The following is a 20,972-nucleotide window of genomic DNA, read 5'->3' on the forward strand; positions in this document are numbered from 1 at the left end:
ATTCATATGTATTTGTTTCAAATAAATGAAGCCATATATATAAGATGGAAATAGATGCAACTGCCATAAATCACACAGTGATTGATCCGAAGGATTTGGACGTTGTTCAAAACAGTTTGCTGTCTCAACGTTGCCGCAGAATATCCCTGATCGCTTCAGAAATCGGCTAGCTAAAACATTATAACTTGTTTTTTCAGCCTGCACAGTTTTCATGTCGTGTTCAGGTTCAGTTCCCGCAGTGTACATGGTTGTAGGAGCTGATTCATTGGGGAACAATCCCAACTGGCTAACTTTTCTAATTACTCGAACGTATTTTAGAAAATAGTTGCGAGAACTGACCACTATGGCTATTTGTAGAAAAACTTTATTGATTCCAAGTTGAAACACCCGCTCCAGCCTTAGAGACATTTGTCATTTACTTTTATATATCACACTATTGAATAATAACTTTAGAAGTTATGCTTGTTTTCAGTGCGAACAGACAACTGAGCGTGGAGCCGTGTAAACGGAAAGTCGGTATATTCGTGTCTCGAGAATCTTCAATTCAGGATATCGACGACATTGAGGTATCTCTCATTAGCTTCTTCTTCTAATCATTTTTCTCTTCCAAGGATATCAGCCAGCAAGTTTCGAAGGTAAAAAGAAAAGTTTTTTTTAAAAAAAAAAAAAGAAGAATATCTCTTATATCAAATGCTGATGTCCCATACTAATTATGCTTCCGTAGCGGATCGTATCTTGTATTGTTCATTAATGTTACACTTCTTTTAGACGTAAGGTGTGCAGAGTTTGGCATTAAAGCGTTTCGAATTAATGATTCAAGCCGTCATGAAAAAAGACAGTTATATATATATATATATATAAAGTTTTCCCCCTTTTTTAACCTTCTAATCATTAACCTGTGTATGTACACAAGGTTACGAGTTGTCATCTGTTGGCTAGAATGCCTGCATCGGTCGGATGATATCCCATCGTAGTTTACCAGCTGTTAGAAAAATGTGTTTTTTTTTTTCGGAAAAAATACGAGTGTCAAGAAATTGTTTGTATCATTAGATGGCACTATCAGTGTCAATATACAGCCATAAATGGCCACTCGCTCTAACGGTGTTAATAAGGGGTATATGATGCGTTTGACTGTAGGGCCATTCATGTTATAGTGACCGAACAGTGTGATAATTATATGACTGCAAATTAAACTATATCAACGTTAAGACTGGCGCCCTATAAGCTTCCTTATGACTTTATATAACTTTCAGGTCAAACATAATACTCCCATGCTAGTAGACGTCGCCATGTTGATTTCTAAAAACATCATGTAGAAACAAGGATTGGCGGGCTTAAAGTCGCAAGGATGCGCATATTAACAACGGGATTATTTTATACATTTCTTTACATACATTCCGGCCGTTAGTAGTGCACACTTCCATTTGACACTGTCCCAACCTTTTACTCCTCAAATTAAGGTTCAAAAGGTTGGAGAGCGCGTAGAGCGGCTATTGATAGATGCGCTTGAAAAAGCTGAAGAACTCTGGGCTTCGACTGGCATCACCACCGTGAAACTCTCCGAGCTTCTCTACAGAAATATACTCAAGGTAATCTCAACAAGAACAGCTAGATCAATAGAGAAAATGTTTTTTTTTTTTTCTGGAAGGAAAACACACATACAAAGCAATTGGTGTTTTTAGTTAACTTTTCGCGTCAGTCGTGTTAATTTGAAGTAACGCTAATCGAAATGAATAAGCGCTTCGGTTTGTAGTGGCTTCAGTAAAAAAACCCCAGCAATTTGAAAAGACGTACATTTACGTCGACTTCACAGCACATAGTTTAAGGAAACTACGTGACCACATCTATTTGCGACGTGATGGCTCGAAACGTAGCGTCAAAGGTTACGATAGCAGTATTTGTATGCATGCGTCAAATATGATCACCTGTACGACTTTTAACCAACTTATCATCATATCTAAATGAGAACCAAGTATGTTTCTAAATCTCTACTGATTAGGGCGCTGGACCTATAATATAACTTTAAAGGTTAGCCAGCGCGAAAGTTTCTTTCTTGCAAATAGCGTATTCTTGCGGTGCAGCCATGGGATTTCTATGATTCAGCTTCTATTAAAATTATTATTCATTTCGTTGCAAAATGAGCACAACAGGAAAAAGGAAATATTATAGAAGGATGCGCAAAACCGTTAACAAACACATAAATAGAAAAACAACAATTACACATCCTGTTCATAACCGAAAAAGAGGCGAATACTTCACCGCCATCACTCACACCGATCGTTTAGATCGAAGTTATGGATATATCATGATACTAATGCCAGGCGGTGCTTCTTGCTTTTGTTCAAGTATCTAAAAAATTACAGTTTCTGCCAAAGTTACTGCACGGAGAGATACTGTCGGAAGTCCTATAATTTAGCACGAGAAATTAAATTACGTAGTTGTTTATTACCCCTTCCCCAATACGCACTAATTGTCTCTATCGATCATTATTAGCAGTCAGAAACAATAAAAGTAATCAGTGAAACTTCTGTTTGCAGGTGGGATTGTTACATCTGTTAGCGCTCTATGGGCTTTTGTATATACCTTATATGAAATGGGAGACCGCGGCATGGTGTAAGTTTCTTTACTATTTAGAGATATTTTACTTCTAGAAGTTTTTACCATAACCGTTGTGGACTCTAGTTAAGGAAAAAAAAAAAAATATATATATATATATATATATATATATATATATATAAAATGAGACTTGAGTGTGAAGTGATTAGTTACGTTTAAGTTTAAATGATACTATTTTGAAGAAGCGTTTTTCTTCGATCTTATGCTAAACGTTATAGCTAAAAGTGACATCGGAGAGTACCATGTGTTTCTGAAGCTGATGTTTCTAATATCCTACTCGACAGCTAGACGTTATTATCAAAAAAAACAAGAAGAAAAAATGATAATCATCGCTTAATCAACAACACGGAATCGGTCGGAGGCTCGAAAGGTTCGTGGGCGTAAATTGAAAATTAAATCGCAGTAACTGGCTTTAATATGCCCCACAGCGTGGGGTATGAGCGAATATTGCAGTAAATTTGTTACTACTATAAATGAAGAGGTTATCAACTTAACTTCGAAACGATACGGTAATGCAGTTTATGATGCACAAATATTGCACATGTACTTACCTATAATTTTGCGTTCGATCTGCTTCTATGGGCAGATTACTTATATTCTGTGTGAGAACTTATGCTTCATCGTATTCGGTGTTTCTTTACTAGGATCAACATAACTTCTTGATAAAGGTCGTTTTCTGTTGTGAAACTAGTGTTGACCAAGCGATAATGCGGGGGTAGAAACGTCGTTCACAGCAGCGGGTCAACTTTAATTTGGCTTTTCGCTGCTTGTGCCGTTGTTCCGCAACAGCAGATAACGAACAAAGAAAAACCCGACGAAAGTGGGCAAATATATCGTTCGTTTGAAATGGTCATCGTTGTTTGGTGATTACAGATGTCTCGTGGTCCAGCTTTTTAAGTTGCTGCAGTATCAGGCCTTAATAACGTTGCCGACATTGGCACAATTCTCACACACGGAAGATACTGTTGGACGAGCAGTCTCTAGTCCTCTTGCCAAAACAGTAATAACAAGTAGTTGCCACCCCGAATTAGCAGTTGATCCTGTAAAATGTCGGAATACGAGCTCAAAATTAGATACTCATTCAATGTGTCCAATTATTCACTGAGGAGAACACTCCAATCCGTTGTTTGTCGATTAACGCCATCGGACTCAGCCGTTAACATCTGATTTCATGACCGCCACTATATTCTATATTTCTATTTCTATATTTCTGCGGAAATCTCTTAAACGACCCTGAAACAAGTGAAAATGCAAACATAGTTTTATAAAAATAATATAACAGGCTTTTTTCCCTTCTGGCGAGCATCGCCTTGCCATGCCTGCATTGCGATCTGGTCAACCTGGCAGTCCCTGCTAGTTAGTCGAAACCGCTGACGTCAAAAAGTTCCACAATACTTTCCGTTCAATTAAACGTTTCTTTTTCTGAACGATCAAAAATTGGATACAAACGAAAACAAGCTTCGACGTATTTGTCACTTATGTCCTACTACTAGCAAAGGTACGAAAAATAGCTTTGATTGCGCTTGCCAGTCATGCGTTTGACTGATTAGTGAGTTGCTAAATACGTCGAGCGAACGTAGATTACAGCTTTCATTACGTAAATAGCGTACGTAGCACTACGCTACACTTATTATGTACAGCTATGTTGCGTCACCAATATTCGATGCCTCACGGTCATCAATCGTAACGACGTACGGTTATAATGCGACAACGATAAAAATGCCCAGCGGGCAATTTTCCTATTTTCTATCGCTTCCAGCCGGTGGGTGTTGGCGCCTTTGTTTGTTTGTGCTTCCGTTATTCTGACGCTTAGAACAATAACAGTTTCTGAGAACAGTATTTCTGAATGTTTTGTACACGTGCCTTCTTAGTTCGTGAAGCGTTAGAAAAATGCTGGGCGATACTTGAGTGTCGAAAATTAGTATACGCTCTCTCCTCTCCTGTTTTTAGCGTCTGATCGAGTAATACAGTGGAGCTTTGTAGAGCATCATACTGTTTTATCCGTTGAGGGATGCACTTATGATTTTTCTCTGTGCATAAAAAATATGTTTAAACACTTCGGGTCCAAGATAAGAGCATCTTTGTCCAAGCGCTCCGTCCCTTCGAGATTCAGTTCCCCGTTGCCCTATCTGAGGATTTTCGAGTTGTCACTACAGAACCTGAAAGTGGCGCCTTGAAACGCAGACATCTGCGATCTCTGGTGAAGGATAGAGGTAAGCCTCCCGTTAGGTCGGTCTGAGCAAGCAGATTCTCTAGTTTGTGCTCTTAACAGTGTCAATCATGGATCGCTAATCGCTGCCAACACCTTGAGGGCCAACAGCTGAAACAGGAGTACGTAGAAGATCGTGTCCTGTCGATTTACCTATTTGCCCGTTTCTATATCTCCTATATATTGATACACGTTATCCAAAACAACGTCACGCATCTGGCTCGTTGCATGTGTTTGCTTACGGTAAGACGACGTAACGTCGGTTATCAGGGTAGTCGTAGTAATGTCGCCTCACCACTGATAATTACAACTCAAATTGTACCTTTATCGAGATATGTCTATTCGTTTCGCAGGCAGTTTCTCCATAGCTCTCTCTTCTTTCTCGCTTCCCCTTTCTACCCAAGCAACCGTTCGACACGTTACCTTGTTGAACCTAACGCGTCTTAGCTACCCTATTTCTTTTTCTGTACAGGGTGTCGTAAGTGTTCAGATCGCCTAGGTATTAAATGATGCACTGATTCGTTGCGTCAACGTTTTCACTGCTATTAGCCAACTACCTCTATCTGTGATAGCTCTGTGACAGGTAACCAGTCAAGGTCGCGTATTAATACGAAATACAATCGTTGTATTCGGCGGAATCTGTTCACAGTTTACTAAACCGCGTCAGCCCGTAGCTTTACCCACCTTTTTCCCGTCGGCTAGCCTATCTGATATGCTTTTCTCGACTGTCTGCTGCTAGAGTTTTTGTCCACGATCACTATTTGCTCCCGCCACGTGTTTCCCCTTCCACTCAGCCGTTTGTCTTCTTGCGCACTGCGATCGCGGTTATAAATACGGTTTGTTTCGGTGACCTTGAGATTTCGATCTGAAGTCTGAAAGCGCAAGTGAAGCAAACACTCCGATTTATGTTTTTCTATTCGCTGATGAATGGCAGCAGTAGCAACCGAGCGAGTGCTATTGTTCCGGCAGCAACTGCTTTCCACCACATCAAGCACAAGCACTAACCGTACCTCATCTTTTGTGCAGGAACAAGTATTAATAATAATGGACTCGACTTATTTTCGCTCTATACGAAAGCAGGCAGGCAGGCAGGCAGGCAGGCAGGCATCGGTCCTGCACTGATGCAATAAGAATCCTGGTTATCATTACCTTTGCCAGTCAGTAATGCTGGCTTTGAAGGCGTATAGTAGCGTCATGTAGGCCGCTTTGTTTCTACTCACTGTACGCGTACTGTTATGGCAACCGCACGTAGAGTAGCATTTATATACAACCAAAGTTTGACTGCCGATTTCCAACTACTGATGGCTTTTTGCCTATAAACAGGAGAGTGAAGGAAAGAATTGCGAACGCCGTCCCGGTAGCCGCTTACAATGGATACATCGGACCGATGTACTATGCTATTCGACACACACTAATACATCGCAATGGTTCTCGCCGCACATGATGATGAAATTCTTATAGGGGATTGGAAAAAAGCGACAAAAAGGAGAGTTCTTAACGGCGGGCAAATGGTCCACAGGCCTACAGTACGCTGCGTATTAGCAATAGGAACATTGGTTGCATTCAGATCAAAGGTGATCTACATTGTTCCTTGCGAATCAATAGATCGGGCTTGTATAGTTTGAATGGCTATAGACAGGAAACAGCAGGAATTAGGTAAATGATAATGTTCGATTTCCTTCATTCGAACCACTTCTCGACTAGAACAAATACTACCCATTGTATGGACGATAGCTCTTATTGATCTTGGCGTTCTTTCTCTAAAAATACCTGCCTGATTGTTTTTGAGGAATATATATAGTCGTTACATAAGATTGAATCCTTATTGATATGGAACCCCAAAGATCATCACTCGAATACACTTATCCGTAAAATCGAAGGTCTTGGACATTGTCGTAGATTCACTATCGTTATTTGTCAGGAGCGTGCCAGAATCAAAGATTTTGCCGATAGTTTTATTCTGCCCTGCAAACATTTAAAAAATGTTGGAAACGGCGGCTGCTAATGATTCCCATCCCACTAGACAACTAAATCAGAACGAAGAGAACTGCACGTCATTGTCTTCGTCCTGATTTAGTGTCTAGCAGACCAAATCGACTTTGAATGTCACCGGCGCCTAATTGTGCTGTGTTTGACTTAACATGCTCAACGATTATTATACACAAATAGACAAATGCAAGGACAAACAGGCACACACCCAGTCAAGGACCGTAATCCGTAGTTTTTTTTTAGATACAGTTTCCACTGGCGGCGCTGCTGTCGCCGCCGTTATACCCAGTATCATCTACGACGCACACGACGAACCAATGAGAACCGTAGCCAATGAAGAAACTGACAATGGCCTTGGCAATTAACCAATCGAGCTTTGCTGACAATAGCGGTGATACAGAAAATATGTCCTGAAACAAAAAGGCTAAAAAATAATATTCGGTACAAGCTTGTTGTCGAGAATTCTGCATTGACTTGCTTAGTCAGGATGATCGTGGCTGTGACGGCCGATAAGCCTCAGTGTTTTGCGGTTAGTCCTTTTGCGTAATTGCGTAGCGTCCCTATCAGGCGATAGACGGCACAGGGTAACGACAAATAATAAACAAGCAATAAAATAGCATAAGGCGAACGAACTAAAAAGAAAATGGACGACGGAGGTAAAATCAGAGTGGTGAAAATCTGTACACATCTATGGCTATTATTATTATTGTTTGGTAATGACAGCTACAGTTGTCAGATCTTCTGCATTGCTGAGACTCGCCGAAAACAGTCAAGCAAATAGTAGTACTAAAAAGTAGGTAATAGGAAAGTCCAGAATGGCGAGAAGGAAGCATGCACAAAATAAGGAATAAAATGAATCAGTGTCACGCTTTAATGTCCACTACGGAAAGGCGTTTTGGAATACTGCGTGTTTTGCCAAACTAAAATGTAGGGACATGGATTTGGCGGAGGTGCGGATGTTGCTTGCACTTCATTGGAACTTATCTTGCTAAAGGCATTGCTCGTCGCGAGGGGGCTCGGGGTGAAAACGTTTTAGTCTTTATAAGGGAAAGAGAAAACTAACAAAACGGGGATTTCTTTCTTGACGACAGTTAATACTGTCGTTTGTTGACGCGCTTATAGCTGAAGTGTCAGGAGAGGAAGAGACATATCACAGAGACAGAGTTATCAGCAAATATCCGGGTTACAGAAAACTAACGGCCTGACGTCAGTGCAAAAAAGAGTTCTTCATACGTTTATCGTGATCTGCGTCGACGCGATAACAATTAAGATGGTTAACAAATTGGCCACTTGAACGGTCGAAGTGTATCCATGTGTTTATAGGCGACAACGTAGAAAGACAGTAGAACTTTCAGATCGATTCAAATAAAACATAACATTGAATTTGTATTTGTTTTTAGAAGCATCTCTCACTTTGGAGCTGCCTAAGCCCCGAGCGAATGGTATATTGTCCACACGAGAAAGTGATATATGGGCTGTTATTATAACCTAATCGTTCAACGACGTCAACCTATAAGATAAGCGAGAAGGGGCTGAAGATACACAGATAAGACTAGTTGTCACAGGATATCGCTGAACGGCCTGATTGTCGAAATGATCCACGATGCACTTCACGAGTCCTTTATCTTTTCGACGGCTCCTTCGGATTCGTGTTAGGGATGAAGGTCACAGAAGAACAACGCTGCAGATTCAAATCAAACCCCACACGCTATTCTGCCTTTGAACTGTGCTTGGATGATAATGGTATTTTTGTTAAAATCTTAAGTGGGACACGAACACCACGATAAAACAGAGAAGAAGCTAAATGGGTTTATTCTCAATTGAAGACCTGATCGATTTCATATTGACAAGGACAGTTTTTGTATTAATGAAGTGCCCTAGGATGGCCGAAAGTAGTATGCGTTCATACCCATTCACCCGGAAATTTCTTTTTTAAGCTCAACTTACGGATTAATTAGAGAGTTTTACCGTCTCTATTCAAAATCAAGGTATAGTGTTCATCAAATCTGTGGCGGCTGCTAGGCGATCAGCTGCAGCACTAGTCTACTTATGTGTTTAGTTAACCCTACAGAATAGCGTCTTTATCGCATTCCATCCACTGGCATCTTTCAGACTAAAAAAAAAAGCCCCCTTTCATTTTATCATTTTTCCCATTCAATAACATCTTCCTATTCTGAATTATGAAGTTATTGATTATACTAAAAGTATTGCTTTACCTTTGAAATGTTAGAGACGGTATTTACAACGCAGCCTTTGTAGGAAAAAAAACGTTGCGAAAAGATTCTTGTAATTAAAGCAAATTCGTTCCTTTGCCTACGCATCGTTCCGGTGCATGTCTAGGCTTCCAAGTGAACAGTCTGCCATTCTGCGCTGGGCCTTTGTTAAAGGTAGATAACCTTCAATGGCTTACGCCATTGACAACATCTACTGTATTAATTTTTAGCAGATCCCTTTATTAGCAGGATTTTAATCAGTCAGACGTTTTTCTTATGGTAACATATACGGGGTTCCAGCCGAATCCCCTGACGATGAAATACTGTATAACGAAGCTCAAAGTTATCAAGAAGTTCTTACCGTTGGCCGAACTGACAGTTGTTATAGCCATAGTATGTTTTTGCGCATTTCTGCGAAATAAATAAATAACTCTGGGTCTATAGGTCGTACTGATAAAAGAAAGGTTAAAGAAGTCTCAAAGTTTATTATAGTTGACGAAATGTATTTGAACGATGGGCCAATCGGTCCATAAAGTTAAACGCAGCTACTAATTGGTGATGCACAGCGACGGCCATGATCGGATGCATGTTCGTACAAATTAGGACAAAATTATGTTGATGTCAAAAACGTCCCGTACTACCATTGGCGACCGACACTCCGAAAAATACTCTGCATTACAAAAGCACTTGCGTGGACATTCAGTCTGAAGTAAGATGAACTTTCAGGGACTTAAGTTACTACGATACGAGCCTCGTAGCATTATTTGAGAAAAAAAAACTTAATACCAAGTATTCTTATTGATAAATGTGAGGTTTATTTATGCAAACTATGAAAGAAGGGACGTTAATGCGTTGCGTGGTCCGTTTCCGATACCAATTTCGCTGTATCCATTTATGTTAATTTGGTACTTTTTTTCGTAGTATATATGTTTTGAGCTGGTTACGAGCCGCTAAGGTCATTGTAGAGCACATTCACGCTCCGAGATCATACCTGCAACACGTAAATTGTTCTATTACTCCAATTTTATCCCTTGCCTTTCGTGTTCTAGGTTTTTTTTTACCTTCAGCAGTATGCTAAGCGAAGCCAGCGTTGAAGTTGCAGCAGCTCAACTTTTTGGTGTTCGACGTAATCATGTTCAGTCAACCCTATATACCTTTGCTGCGCTATAGAGGTAACCGGTCTGATATGCCCCCCCCCCCCCCGTCTTTTATTCGTCTCAATTATTTACGTGTAGAGCAAATAGCTGAAGAACGTTCGGCCAAACGTCGAACGAAAGTTCGATACATGTCAACTAAACCATTTGCCCTGCCATGGCATTTTGAATGGGAGAAAAAAAATGGAATCACGGCAAAACTTAACGGCTGGATACTACTGCATAAATTGGTGCTGCATCAGTGCGTTACGATTGTGCACATAAGTTATGTCGTAAATATTATATCAAATGGGCCTATCAGCGTTTTTTTTTAGTCTTTTCACTTTGGGACAACAAAAGGGGACAGGATATGAAAGACGGAGGTGGAACAGCTTACAGAGTCACTTGTGCCATATTTCACATTTGCTAACATTTTGTCACGTTGCTATTGCTCGTTTTGTCATTTTATGTCGCATAAAAACAAAAAAAAAAAAAAAAAAAACACGAAATGTCCGTCGGCGCAGCAGTCCGATAGACGCTAAAAAGACGAAAAGTATGACCGCTTAAGTATGGATTGTGTGGAGGCTCAGTTTAAACCAGTCCACCGGTTAGTCCTATTTTTCTTTCCTACAAAGATATATTTAAAGGCTTAGTGACCTCGAAATGACTGATTTTTTTTGTTGTCAAATATATAGTCGAATTTTAAACGAAATGCAGCAAGTGTTCTCGAACTCATCTAGTATGTTCCATGTATGTTGGTACGGGCTTCATTAAGAGATAATGGTGTTTAAAAAATAATTTTTCGGGCACGATTTCGTCGTTTTGTAAGGTGAATAATGTGATAATGTGCACAGCGGCGGGAAGTCTTGGCCTCGATATAGAAACTAAATGACCCACGGCCTTCTTCGCTACGTTTAGTAGTAACCACCGTCTCGCATTCTCAGTACCGAATCAGAGGCTAAGCAGTCAAATAAAGTCGACGTTGATTGATCGGTTGATTGATCTATAACAGTGATGAACGAGACTAAATCACTGCATCTACGATTTTCGCTGCTACCATCGGCAGCTGATAAGGCATTAATATTTAGACATATCGTAACCTTTTATTTCCGCAAATATCAGTACATTTTGGCATCAATTACAATAGAGAAGAGAAAATAACATTTGCGTATCTTTAATCTGTAACGCTTAGCTAGGCATGACTAATTACGGAGCATTGCCTCGCAGATTTTGCCGGTTTGCAAAACACACCATGTCAACTTGATGCATGCCCTTAGGACGAAGCCGTTTTCCTGATCGTAACTGAACAATTAGAAAAACAAATCACAGTGGCAGCATTTCCGTTCGTAGAAAAAAACACTGATGATTATATCAAACAATAAAGCACTGCTAACCCTTCTGACAGAGTTGTCGTTCAAATCAATTTAGGGAAAGCTTTTGTGGTGTCAATACCTAGAGTACGGCACATATGTGCAGGAAGCAACAACGCAGGACAGATTTGCGCTAGCCGAACTTTGTACGTTGTTGCTAAACCTCGCCAGCTTAGCAGACAGGGCAACTTCAATCCGATAAGATTCCCAGCTGTACGTAGACTCTATGTGTCTTAGATTTATCAGTACGTGCGCTCGCACCGCCCTTCCCCAGCTAAATGCAGCGGAATTAGTTGCAAGCCATGGCTGATCCATATTCACAGTAACTTATTGTTACGCTTGAAATAGTTTCGTCCGGTAATTCGCATCGATTTATCCGCTAAGTTGTTGGCAAAAAAGCCACTGGATATTTCATCTATCGATGTCGGCAAGTTCTTGAGTGAGGCGATGACGCCCCGTTCGACCCACAGATCTTCGTATTGCCATAACATCGACGCTATCGGCGTTTATATGATGGGATATGACTTTGCACGGTATCGCGTGAGCACGATTTGTCAAATGTAACCATATACAATGCGTTTGTTCCGAATGAGCGTCCAATAAGCGTTTTATGAGCGCGTATTGAATCCACAATGCTCGATAAAACGAACGCGTCGAAAACTAATGTGAGAAGATTGCGGTAAGATCTGAAATAATGATTATACTCATTCTTAATACATTAAAAATCACCTTAATGCCATCCATCGATTGACTGCCCATCGGCTAACTAAAGACATTACCCTCTTTCATTTCGTGTTTGATGGATAGATACGCGTATATAATACAGGGACACCTGTGGACACATGGACGCACGCATCGTTGTGCTTGCTGGCACATGAAACCACAATTACTTTGCTTATTTGACTGTACAACGGCCAATTGGCTACACCCGTTCGCTAACACGATATACGAATTCAAGGAAAAATAGATGTAACGTTATTGACCCTAACTTCAATCCGTAAATCACGTCGTATAGGAGAGGTATAACTGGGTTGGATTATGTGTCTTAGGGCCCGCCTACACCGGGACGGCCGATTCAGGCGAAGTGGGCTTTTACATACAAATTCGTTGTACTAGCCGGTGCTCGTCAGCCAACCAGTTATAGGATGTACACCGTCACAAGTATGCAGATGAACACCTTTTTTGTCGGCTGTAGAATAGCAATTTAAGGATTGGCCAAAACGTCAATATGTCTATACACATGAACCGTAGTTCGTATGTAACCGTCCAAAGACGTTTACCATCCAAGTCAGCGACCAATGAGTAACCGCTCGCGTTTAAGCGGCATAAGAACAACAGGTTGATAAGTATTTTTGGGCGCTTTTAGTTTGACTCCTAGCGCTAGCACCAGACAGTTGCGGAGCCCCTAGAATAGACAGCATTAGTAAAACATACACTTTTGGTCCGGCAGTGGTTAACAGCGTTGACCCGGGTCGACATGATGATCAGCATCACATATCGACGGAGAAAAGGTGTGACAGATCAAAGAACAGATATTACGTTCTACGGTATCAACATTCGCCGACGTCAACTGTGGATTATAATTAAACCTATGTAATATACTAAAAATATGAAAACATATTACTACGGACAAGCATAGGAGATGGCAAGGAAGCCGCTTTGGCCTTCGACAAACGAGCATCACGTTCTTTCTACGTATAATTGTTTCTGGATGTTAGATCATTTAACTCGCAAAACCATAATCAGGTTCAACAAAGGAACACTGTACAAATTGCTCTGCTTACGAAAGAAGCTATTATCTTGATTCCGCTACGTGTGACAGCGCGATACGGTCCGAACGTAACAGTTCTAAATAACGTTTTTCAACGAAACATAGCAGAACGCCGATAACGAGCTGTCTGACACGGGCAGATCACGACGGCAGTTCGATATCGATCAAGTAGGCAATGTGGCCATTAAGGACCTTTTCTTTTTTGACGAAGGGTAGTTCGTCGCCGTGTAAACTCCGTTCCTCGAGATTATATCAACGTCTTTTAAGTTTAACTACTCGTTGGCTAGATAGGAGTCGGTACTAGCAGCTAATAGGACTAGCGTATTTTTTTAGACGCACCTGTACTCTACCGTATAATGCTTATATTTGCGGGTCTAATAAAATAGAAACTTCAAGTCTCAGGCACAACTTGCAGCTGGCAACTTGTTTATTATACAGCGCATTAAATAGGCGGGCATGGAGAATGCGGATGAGGAGGTAGAGAATTGTGGACAGAGGACAGCATACTTCCTTAAGTATCCTTGAAATACCTTGAGAGGGGAATGTTGGATGATCGCAAATTGAGCTCGTGGCGAATATATGAATCTTTCCCTAAAAGTATACTTAATACGAACGTCTAGTGTCTGGTTTAGCTGTTGTCGAGATTGTTGTTTTTGGTAACACTCACCATTGGCCTGTACATTGCAAGGCGCATATCGGTAAAGGCCGCCGCTACTTGTGAAAAACTGTGGACGAATGCTGTTATATTGACAAATTCGGATCACACATTTCGACCTATGAAGAGTCGATCAGACGAAGGCTCCTTCGCAGATGCTAGCCGTTTTAATTCTCAGTTGCCTGAAGACTTTGCTTCAAATAACGGGGAAACAAGCGTTTACAGGAAATTTAGGCACAGACACATACACATAAACGTTCCGCCCTAGTTTTCCACAGATGACTGAACATCTTAGGTTTCCTTCTCAACGTCAATCGACGTTACTGTCGTCGTAGACAGCACAGAGGAAGCCGAATCAAAAGTTTGCATGTATTCGGCACGATGTCTTTCGATCATTTAGATAGAATGAAAGGCGTCCACACACTTGTGATGGGCCTTCAAAAACTGCTGTAGTGCCATATTGATTGTTTAGTAATATGTCATCTAGTCACTACGCTCGTTCAAGGCTGCCTGCCACTTCGAAAGATATTTTTGGCAAAGACAGCAAAAGTCGGTTCGGGCATGACAAAAAAACCACCAGATTATTTGTGTTCGTAATCCACAGACAAGTTTGTCAATGCGCAGTGTGTTTGCCGACAGTTTATGTTTTCGTTCTTTTTTCTTAATAACATAAAGTGGAACATTGAGCGGATAAATAAAGCACGTGCTATCTCCGGCCATGGCTTCTCTTAGAACTATTATAATTTTTAGCAAAGGATACGAACACAACGTATAGTCTTAATGGGGCAAAACAGACTGAATAGCAAAAGGTTAAAGGACAAGGTAAACTTGTGCACTCGTGTTGAAATAGATGAAGAATACGCTAGTCATGCATAGACTTCGGATCAAAGGTGGGACGTCATAGACATAAACCAACGGCGATTACTGTCGTTAATGTTATCGTCAATATGGTATAGAATTGTCTCGCATTTACCCGAGTGCTTACCTGCCACTTTAGCGGCTATGACTAGTTGCGGAAATCCAGTGTGTCTTTGCTAGAAGTTTAAAGTTAGCGCGCTTTCCAGCCATTTTGTGTAGAACCGGTTAAGAATATTTGAAAGCCTAGAAACTATAAGTTGGTTTGTCAGCTTTTCGGCAATACATAGACTGACACCATCCGCTTCGCGTTATCTTCTCCTATGCTCTTTTAGAAATAGAAGCGGCCTTTCTGTTGCTGTTTCAGCTATCGGTATATCACTGTGCATGAATTAAGCCTGGCTCTGTAGCATCGTCTAGACAGCATAATTCCATGACGGATGGATGAAAAAAAACAATGTACAGCCAATTCATTATAGTCGAAGTGTCTAAATTACATCAAATACAAGATTTCTCGACGGATTGATTTTAAGCACCTTAACCTAACGAAAAACTTCGCGTTCTTTTTTCTGTACGTTTCTCCCTACGATCTAGCTTTCTTCTATCTGTCCGTGTCGGGGTTGTCCGTTACGGCCGGAGCCCACAGACTTTGGTGCCACCGTTCATATAAAGCACGTTGGCCTTTACGAGCATTTCTGATGTTGGCGAATTGCTGCGTCGCTCAAAATGATATCTACGATTGGGTTCGGTGGGTATTATTCGTAGTTCTTCAAGGGAATTTTTTCCGCTTTAACGGATGCTACCCAGAGCTTTGATCGTTAATGACCGTTCCACTTTTAGGTTGATGCTTATGATCAGAAGCGCTTCGATGACGATTTGCTAAAATAGTCGAGTCTATGATGGAAGCTTGTGATAACGAACTAGCTAAAAGCTGTCGTTCTGTAGCTGTTATTGTATAGAAAAAAGACTCAAGTTCTTCTTTTGTCTATGGATTTGTCAGCACACCAGGTCAAACAACTATTGAACTTACAAGCTAACTATGAGTAAGTGATAGCTTCAGACGTCAATAATATAGCTTTATATAATAATAACGATACATCGAAATAATACCATGGTCAGCATCTGACGTACTAACATTAACTATTGTTTTTAGTTCATCTCAAATGATCAAGTGAAGATTTAAGCACACAACCATATAGATTGTATACTCTACTTACTTCGAAAACCGACAGAAAACGTCAATTACGCATGTACAAATCGTTATTTTAACAACTTGGTTTCGTATAGCGGCAGAAGGAATCAGAGGTTGCCAGCTATCGGCCGTTCAACTAGATACGTCGGTCACACCGTTTCGCCATACTGGACATAGTATACGTCTGCCTGTATTGCCGCAAAATAACTGACTCTGTGTTTGGTGCCAATTAATATTTTCAGAGATCACCGGGTTCATCATAAATTTTCTGATACCGACGCTGACCCGCACAATATCACGCGGGGTTTATTCTTCTCGCATGTTGGATGGCTTTTTGTTAGGAAGCACCCAGAGGTAGAGGCAGCCGAAAATATGCATGACTTAAATTTCGTATGGAACCGTTTGGTACAGATTCTAGTTATACAAAAATAGCCAAAACATATGATAGCTTTGCTTTTCTGCTTATGTCGAAAGAGACGTTTCGTCGAACTGCTAACAATGCCCACAAAAGATTTTTAAATAACCCTTTGAGCGGACCTCATATCGTGCGTGTAAGTGTGGGTGTATAAAACAAAAAAGAACAGACTAGAAGGGAGCTATTTTTTCTTGTGCTCATTACTGATAATGGAATTTACACGAGTTAAAGCTAGCATTATTCGTACAGGTGACCCGCCTAGGATCCAAAGTCGACTGCAGTGATGTTGCCGAGGATCCCATTGTTGCGTTTCAGATCAGGTACGAATTTGCTCTTGATCAGGGGATGCTTTTCACGATGACTATTGATGATATCGCTTGCTGACATTTTTCGCTCTACCGTCTTCTAGGTTTAAATTTGCATACGAAAAATTGTCAGATCTTCTCTGAACAGCTGCCCCTTCTATAACGTGGGTAGATTAATGTCGTCTGTAGTAAATACATGGTAAGTTTAACGTGCGACGTACATGATCGAGGCGTGGTGGAATATATAGATATGTGTGTGGGTGTAGGGATCCTGTCGATGTATGTACCGATGTATGCAGATTGGTTGTGCGGGTCATTTGCGTACCTCTTGCTCACCGTGATCAAGCGCCTTGAATGCAAACCATGTATTTACCTAACAAATATATCTTTTGTTGCTGGTGTTAACAACAGGAGAAATTTTTCGATGGGTCGATCGGCTAGTTGAGGCGTACTCTAACGTAACGCTGAAGAGAAGAAACGCGTCTAATTCTTATTTAAAGCTTATCGATTAGGTGAAACTCGAACTGGTTCAACACTACGTTTCTTCATTGCATTGTTGCAGTTTATCAAACACTATGCATGTCTTAATTTGTTATTCTATTTATTAACGTTTATCAGTTTATTAATTGTTAACGGGCCGCATATAGAAATGTTACGGGCTGAGATAGCCGTATCGTTCGTTTACTGCACCGTAGACTGTAATCAATCAACCAACCAACCAACCAATCAATCATCTTCATCACCGTTTGCTGATTTTCAGTCAGTCGTTGTCTATCTGTGTTGTACTTCTTGTTTTTTCTTGCCTATTTTATTGCATCCCTTTATTTTGACTGGTACTATATGGATGTTGATCGCTGGTTACCTATTCGTGTCCAATGTAGACATTACGTTGTGCTGACCTTACTATTCGCTACCTTGATCCCCACGTGTCTGCCCGTATACTGCTGGGATGAGTCCATCTGGGTAGCATTCTACATCTGCACGATAATCCGTTTGGTAAGCGTCTTCAGACCGGTTCTAAATTCTTTCTTTCTTTTTTTCTTTTTAGATAGAATTCGTTTCTGCTTGACGCTGACGCCGTCGGCGGGATTCATATTGTTTTTTTCTCGCACGTAAAACTGTGACAGATTGACAAGCGCTATGTGGGAGGTTGCTTTCCAGACGACAACGCTGAACTGAGTGGATCGCGCTAACTGTTCTAATTAGTATCTAAGTTTATCTTACGATCCAGATTAGACCTGATCCTTAAATTCGGCTAGCAGCTTTAATAGGGATGGTTGTGATATGAAACAGCGAGTGTGTTTTTGTTTTCCTAAGACGTTCCGGCGTTAGAGAACCCTCTGTTTGTTTTATACAACAAATATTCATTTGCAGGTCATTCAGCTCAATGTAACGTGGTCTGTCAATTCGTTCGCGCACTATTTTGGCGAAAAACCGTTCGATAACACGATTTGGCCAACAGAAACCAGATTTGTCGCCTTCGCTGCAGCCGGAGAAGGCTGGCATAACTACCATCATACGTTTCCACACGACTATGCTTGCTCTGAGCTGGGATGGTTCGTACGTTGTAGCCGTTACTCTGTTCCCACTGCGTTGTTACGAAGACAAATGCTCCGGGTCGTTGTTCATTAGAGACCCAATAGTTAGGCTTGATGCTAGCGTAAATACGCGTCGTTTCGTGCTAGAGAGATTGGAGCGATAGCTAACTTTGCTAGTATCGGACTTTCGTTCTTATTGCCATTGTTGTATCTTAATGAAACGAATGTAATGTAGATATGTTTCAATGCAGTGATAGCTCAAGCCTTACAATTTACTGTTACAGGTACCTAAACCCTACAAAACTGTTCATTGACTTTATGTGGCTAATAGGAATGGCCTATGATTGCAAACAGGTTTGTGGAATATTTTTTTGCCTATTTAGCATCGTTAGCACACAATTTTATTGTGCTTAAGTTTATCGTCGATTATTTCTGAGATAACCGGAATAAGTAAGAATTTGCCGCGACAAATCCAAGACTCGCCAGTGAACGCTATGAACAGGCATAAGCCTAAGCATACAATACAAGAACAATTTTATCTAATCCATTCGGTTCGAACATTTTCAACGGGCACGTTCCCATTGATAGTTGGCTGGCCACACGCGTACTTACAAGTTTTTCCGTCAACGGTATTAACGCGGAACTATTACTATTTGGTCATCTTATTCCGCGATACAACAACACATTTCTAGGTAACTCAGGAATCGATGGACAGTGTCAAGTTCCGTAGAGGCGATGGCACACGAAGGCCTGCGCATGCATCATGCGAACTTGCTTCAAAAGACGCGTCCGCCAGTAGCCATCAGTTCTGACACCTCGTAGCCATTGCAGGACGTATCGACTATACAAACAAGTAAACTGTTAAGTGTTATTGCGAGAAAGTGTATTGTATATTTTGTAAGTACTGCTGAAAGAACAAAACGATATACGATTCTATAATAACTTTATATCTTGAACGTTACAATGTTACATGTCTAAACAACTGAGCCATTGTTGTTATTGTCATTATCGACATCCTTGCACGTGGAAGCGTCGTCTGCATGTATACAGAATTAGGTGTGTCTATACAACTTGCCGGTATTACGGTAACTGACCTTTAAGAATTGCATCCAAAAGTACGTAGACCTGATGAAAGGACAATTCAGTGTAAAGTGATTGAGTATTCTGGCGCTAACAACACGTAATGTTAACCAGTGCCATATATATATATATACACATATATATATATATATATATATATGTATATATATGTGTGTATATATATATATACGTATATGTATGTATGTATACTACATCACAGGCAAGCTTATCGTCTTTTTTGCTTTGATGTATGTCACAAAAGAGTGGACACGGCACAGATTAAATGTTCATTCGGTCACTGTTAAGTTTGGGCGTATATTGTCTTTAGGACGAAACGAAGACATGCCAAGGAGCACAATTTTCTATAGGCATTTACTTCCTAGAATAATTCAATTATCTAAAGGTTATACCCCTACGAAACATCGAGAAAAACGTTATCACTTACAAACAATGAGTATCTTTAATACAACTATGCTGTAGTGTATGTTACCGTTAAAAAAAACATGTGCTGTAGGTTTAGATCATGGCCTCCTTCTATACGCACCAAAGATCAAGAAACACATGCCGTCACAGATATGGTTGCAAAACACCACGTATATCATTTGTGATACTCGAATACGATATGGGACTTTATTGTTAGGGTAAAACGTTATTTCTACTTTGGGTAAAGTTTAGATTTAAAAAAAATGAGCCCTAAATATTCACACACCTGGTTGACTCAATTTCTACAAACGATTGTACAACGATACGATGAATATGGTATTTTGTTCATCTTCAGCTCGATTTTTTTATCAGAGCTGCAACCTAATGGCTTTAAGCTCTTCATCTAACCTATGCGGTTTAACGAATCGTACCCATAATCAAAAAGCAAAAAAAAAAAGAAGACATTATCTTGGCGCTAGGTTTTCATGAAATTAAGCAGTTTCAGTGAACTCTCGAATGGTGCCTTACAAGCGAGAATTTAGACTGGCTTTACCCAGGACTGGATACTGGTGAAACAAACCTGCATGAATTTACTAGTGGGGTACAAAGTCGGTAATGTTTTACCAGGGAAACAAATCTTTGTTCAAATAGAATTGAAATGTTTCTGTTTTCCATTTAATAACCTCTAAAGTTGACTTCTTATCGGTTGGTTACGGCAGATCTGTGCGTGATAATGATGCTGTTATATATATATTCCCACACGTAACAATTAATTAATGAGGTAACGACTTACAGCGTTTTTGATGACCACCATGAGCTCGCGACGCATCATGGTGGACGTATTTAGGTATAGCGTATCTCCAATACAGAAACATTTATACGTGTGTACCTGGAAAACAAATGGATTAAAGTCTAGTCGCTGGCATGCTTGTTTGGGGAAGCAGGTATTCTAAGGATCACGTGCATTAGTACAGAGATCATCTATTGGTTAGGGTGTTTCTAATCTGATCTTGCTTTGCCTGTCTTCAATGGCGTAATGATACTCGGTACAACAATGCGAAGAATTCTTGCATAAAAAATTCTATACTTTTCATTTTGTTAAAAAAAAAATGGATGGATAATGTTCTTTTTCTATCATAATTTGTTGGTTAGTGATTGATTCAATATAATACAATATTTATACATTAAATAATTTTCGAATCAATATA

At 40.3% G+C, this 20,972-nt stretch overlaps 1 protein-coding gene and 1 long non-coding RNA gene across 7 annotated transcripts in view; one reads left to right on the forward strand and one right to left on the reverse strand.

Annotated features, from left to right (window-relative positions):
* Window positions 1-19,009, reverse strand: part of LOC111261272 (uncharacterized) — a 30,471-nt gene extending 11,462 nt beyond the window's left edge. For 2 of the 6 annotated variants that reach the window (XR_002680886.2, XR_002680885.2), the window contains exons 1-3: window positions 18,874-18,973; window positions 5,510-5,697; window positions 3,168-3,656 (exon numbers count right to left, since the gene is read on the reverse strand). This is a non-coding gene — a long non-coding RNA (uncharacterized LOC111261272). Of the gene's footprint in view, window positions 1-3,167; window positions 3,657-5,509; window positions 5,698-5,974; window positions 6,063-7,022; window positions 7,362-9,817; window positions 10,019-13,968; window positions 14,356-18,873 lie in introns of those variants that run through there. The other 4 variants (XR_002680889.2, XR_002680887.2, XR_002680888.2 and 1 more) reach the window with 4 other exon arrangements.
* LOC111261269 (stearoyl-CoA desaturase 5) overlaps window positions 1-20,956 on the forward strand; it is a 28,862-nt gene extending 7,906 nt beyond the window's left edge. The window contains exons 2-11 of the mRNA XM_022834624.2: window positions 473-566; window positions 1,461-1,589; window positions 2,538-2,613; window positions 15,406-15,559; window positions 16,246-16,357; window positions 16,668-16,738; window positions 17,605-17,719; window positions 18,098-18,279; window positions 18,546-18,615; window positions 18,954-20,956. Coding sequence (XP_022690359.1) covers window positions 473-566; window positions 1,461-1,589; window positions 2,538-2,613; window positions 15,406-15,559; window positions 16,246-16,357; window positions 16,668-16,738; window positions 17,605-17,719; window positions 18,098-18,279; window positions 18,546-18,615; window positions 18,954-19,073 — 1,123 coding nt within the window. The 3' untranslated portion in view covers window positions 19,074-20,956. The remainder of the gene's footprint in view (window positions 1-472; window positions 567-1,460; window positions 1,590-2,537; window positions 2,614-15,405; window positions 15,560-16,245; window positions 16,358-16,667; window positions 16,739-17,604; window positions 17,720-18,097; window positions 18,280-18,545; window positions 18,616-18,953) is intronic.
* Window positions 20,957-20,972: the final 16 nt, after the last annotated feature.

This window comes from Varroa jacobsoni, unplaced genomic scaffold (assembly GCF_002532875.2).
Source record: "Varroa jacobsoni isolate VJ856 unplaced genomic scaffold, vjacob_1.0 scaffold_540, whole genome shotgun sequence".
NCBI lineage: Eukaryota > Metazoa > Arthropoda > Arachnida > Mesostigmata > Varroidae > Varroa > Varroa jacobsoni.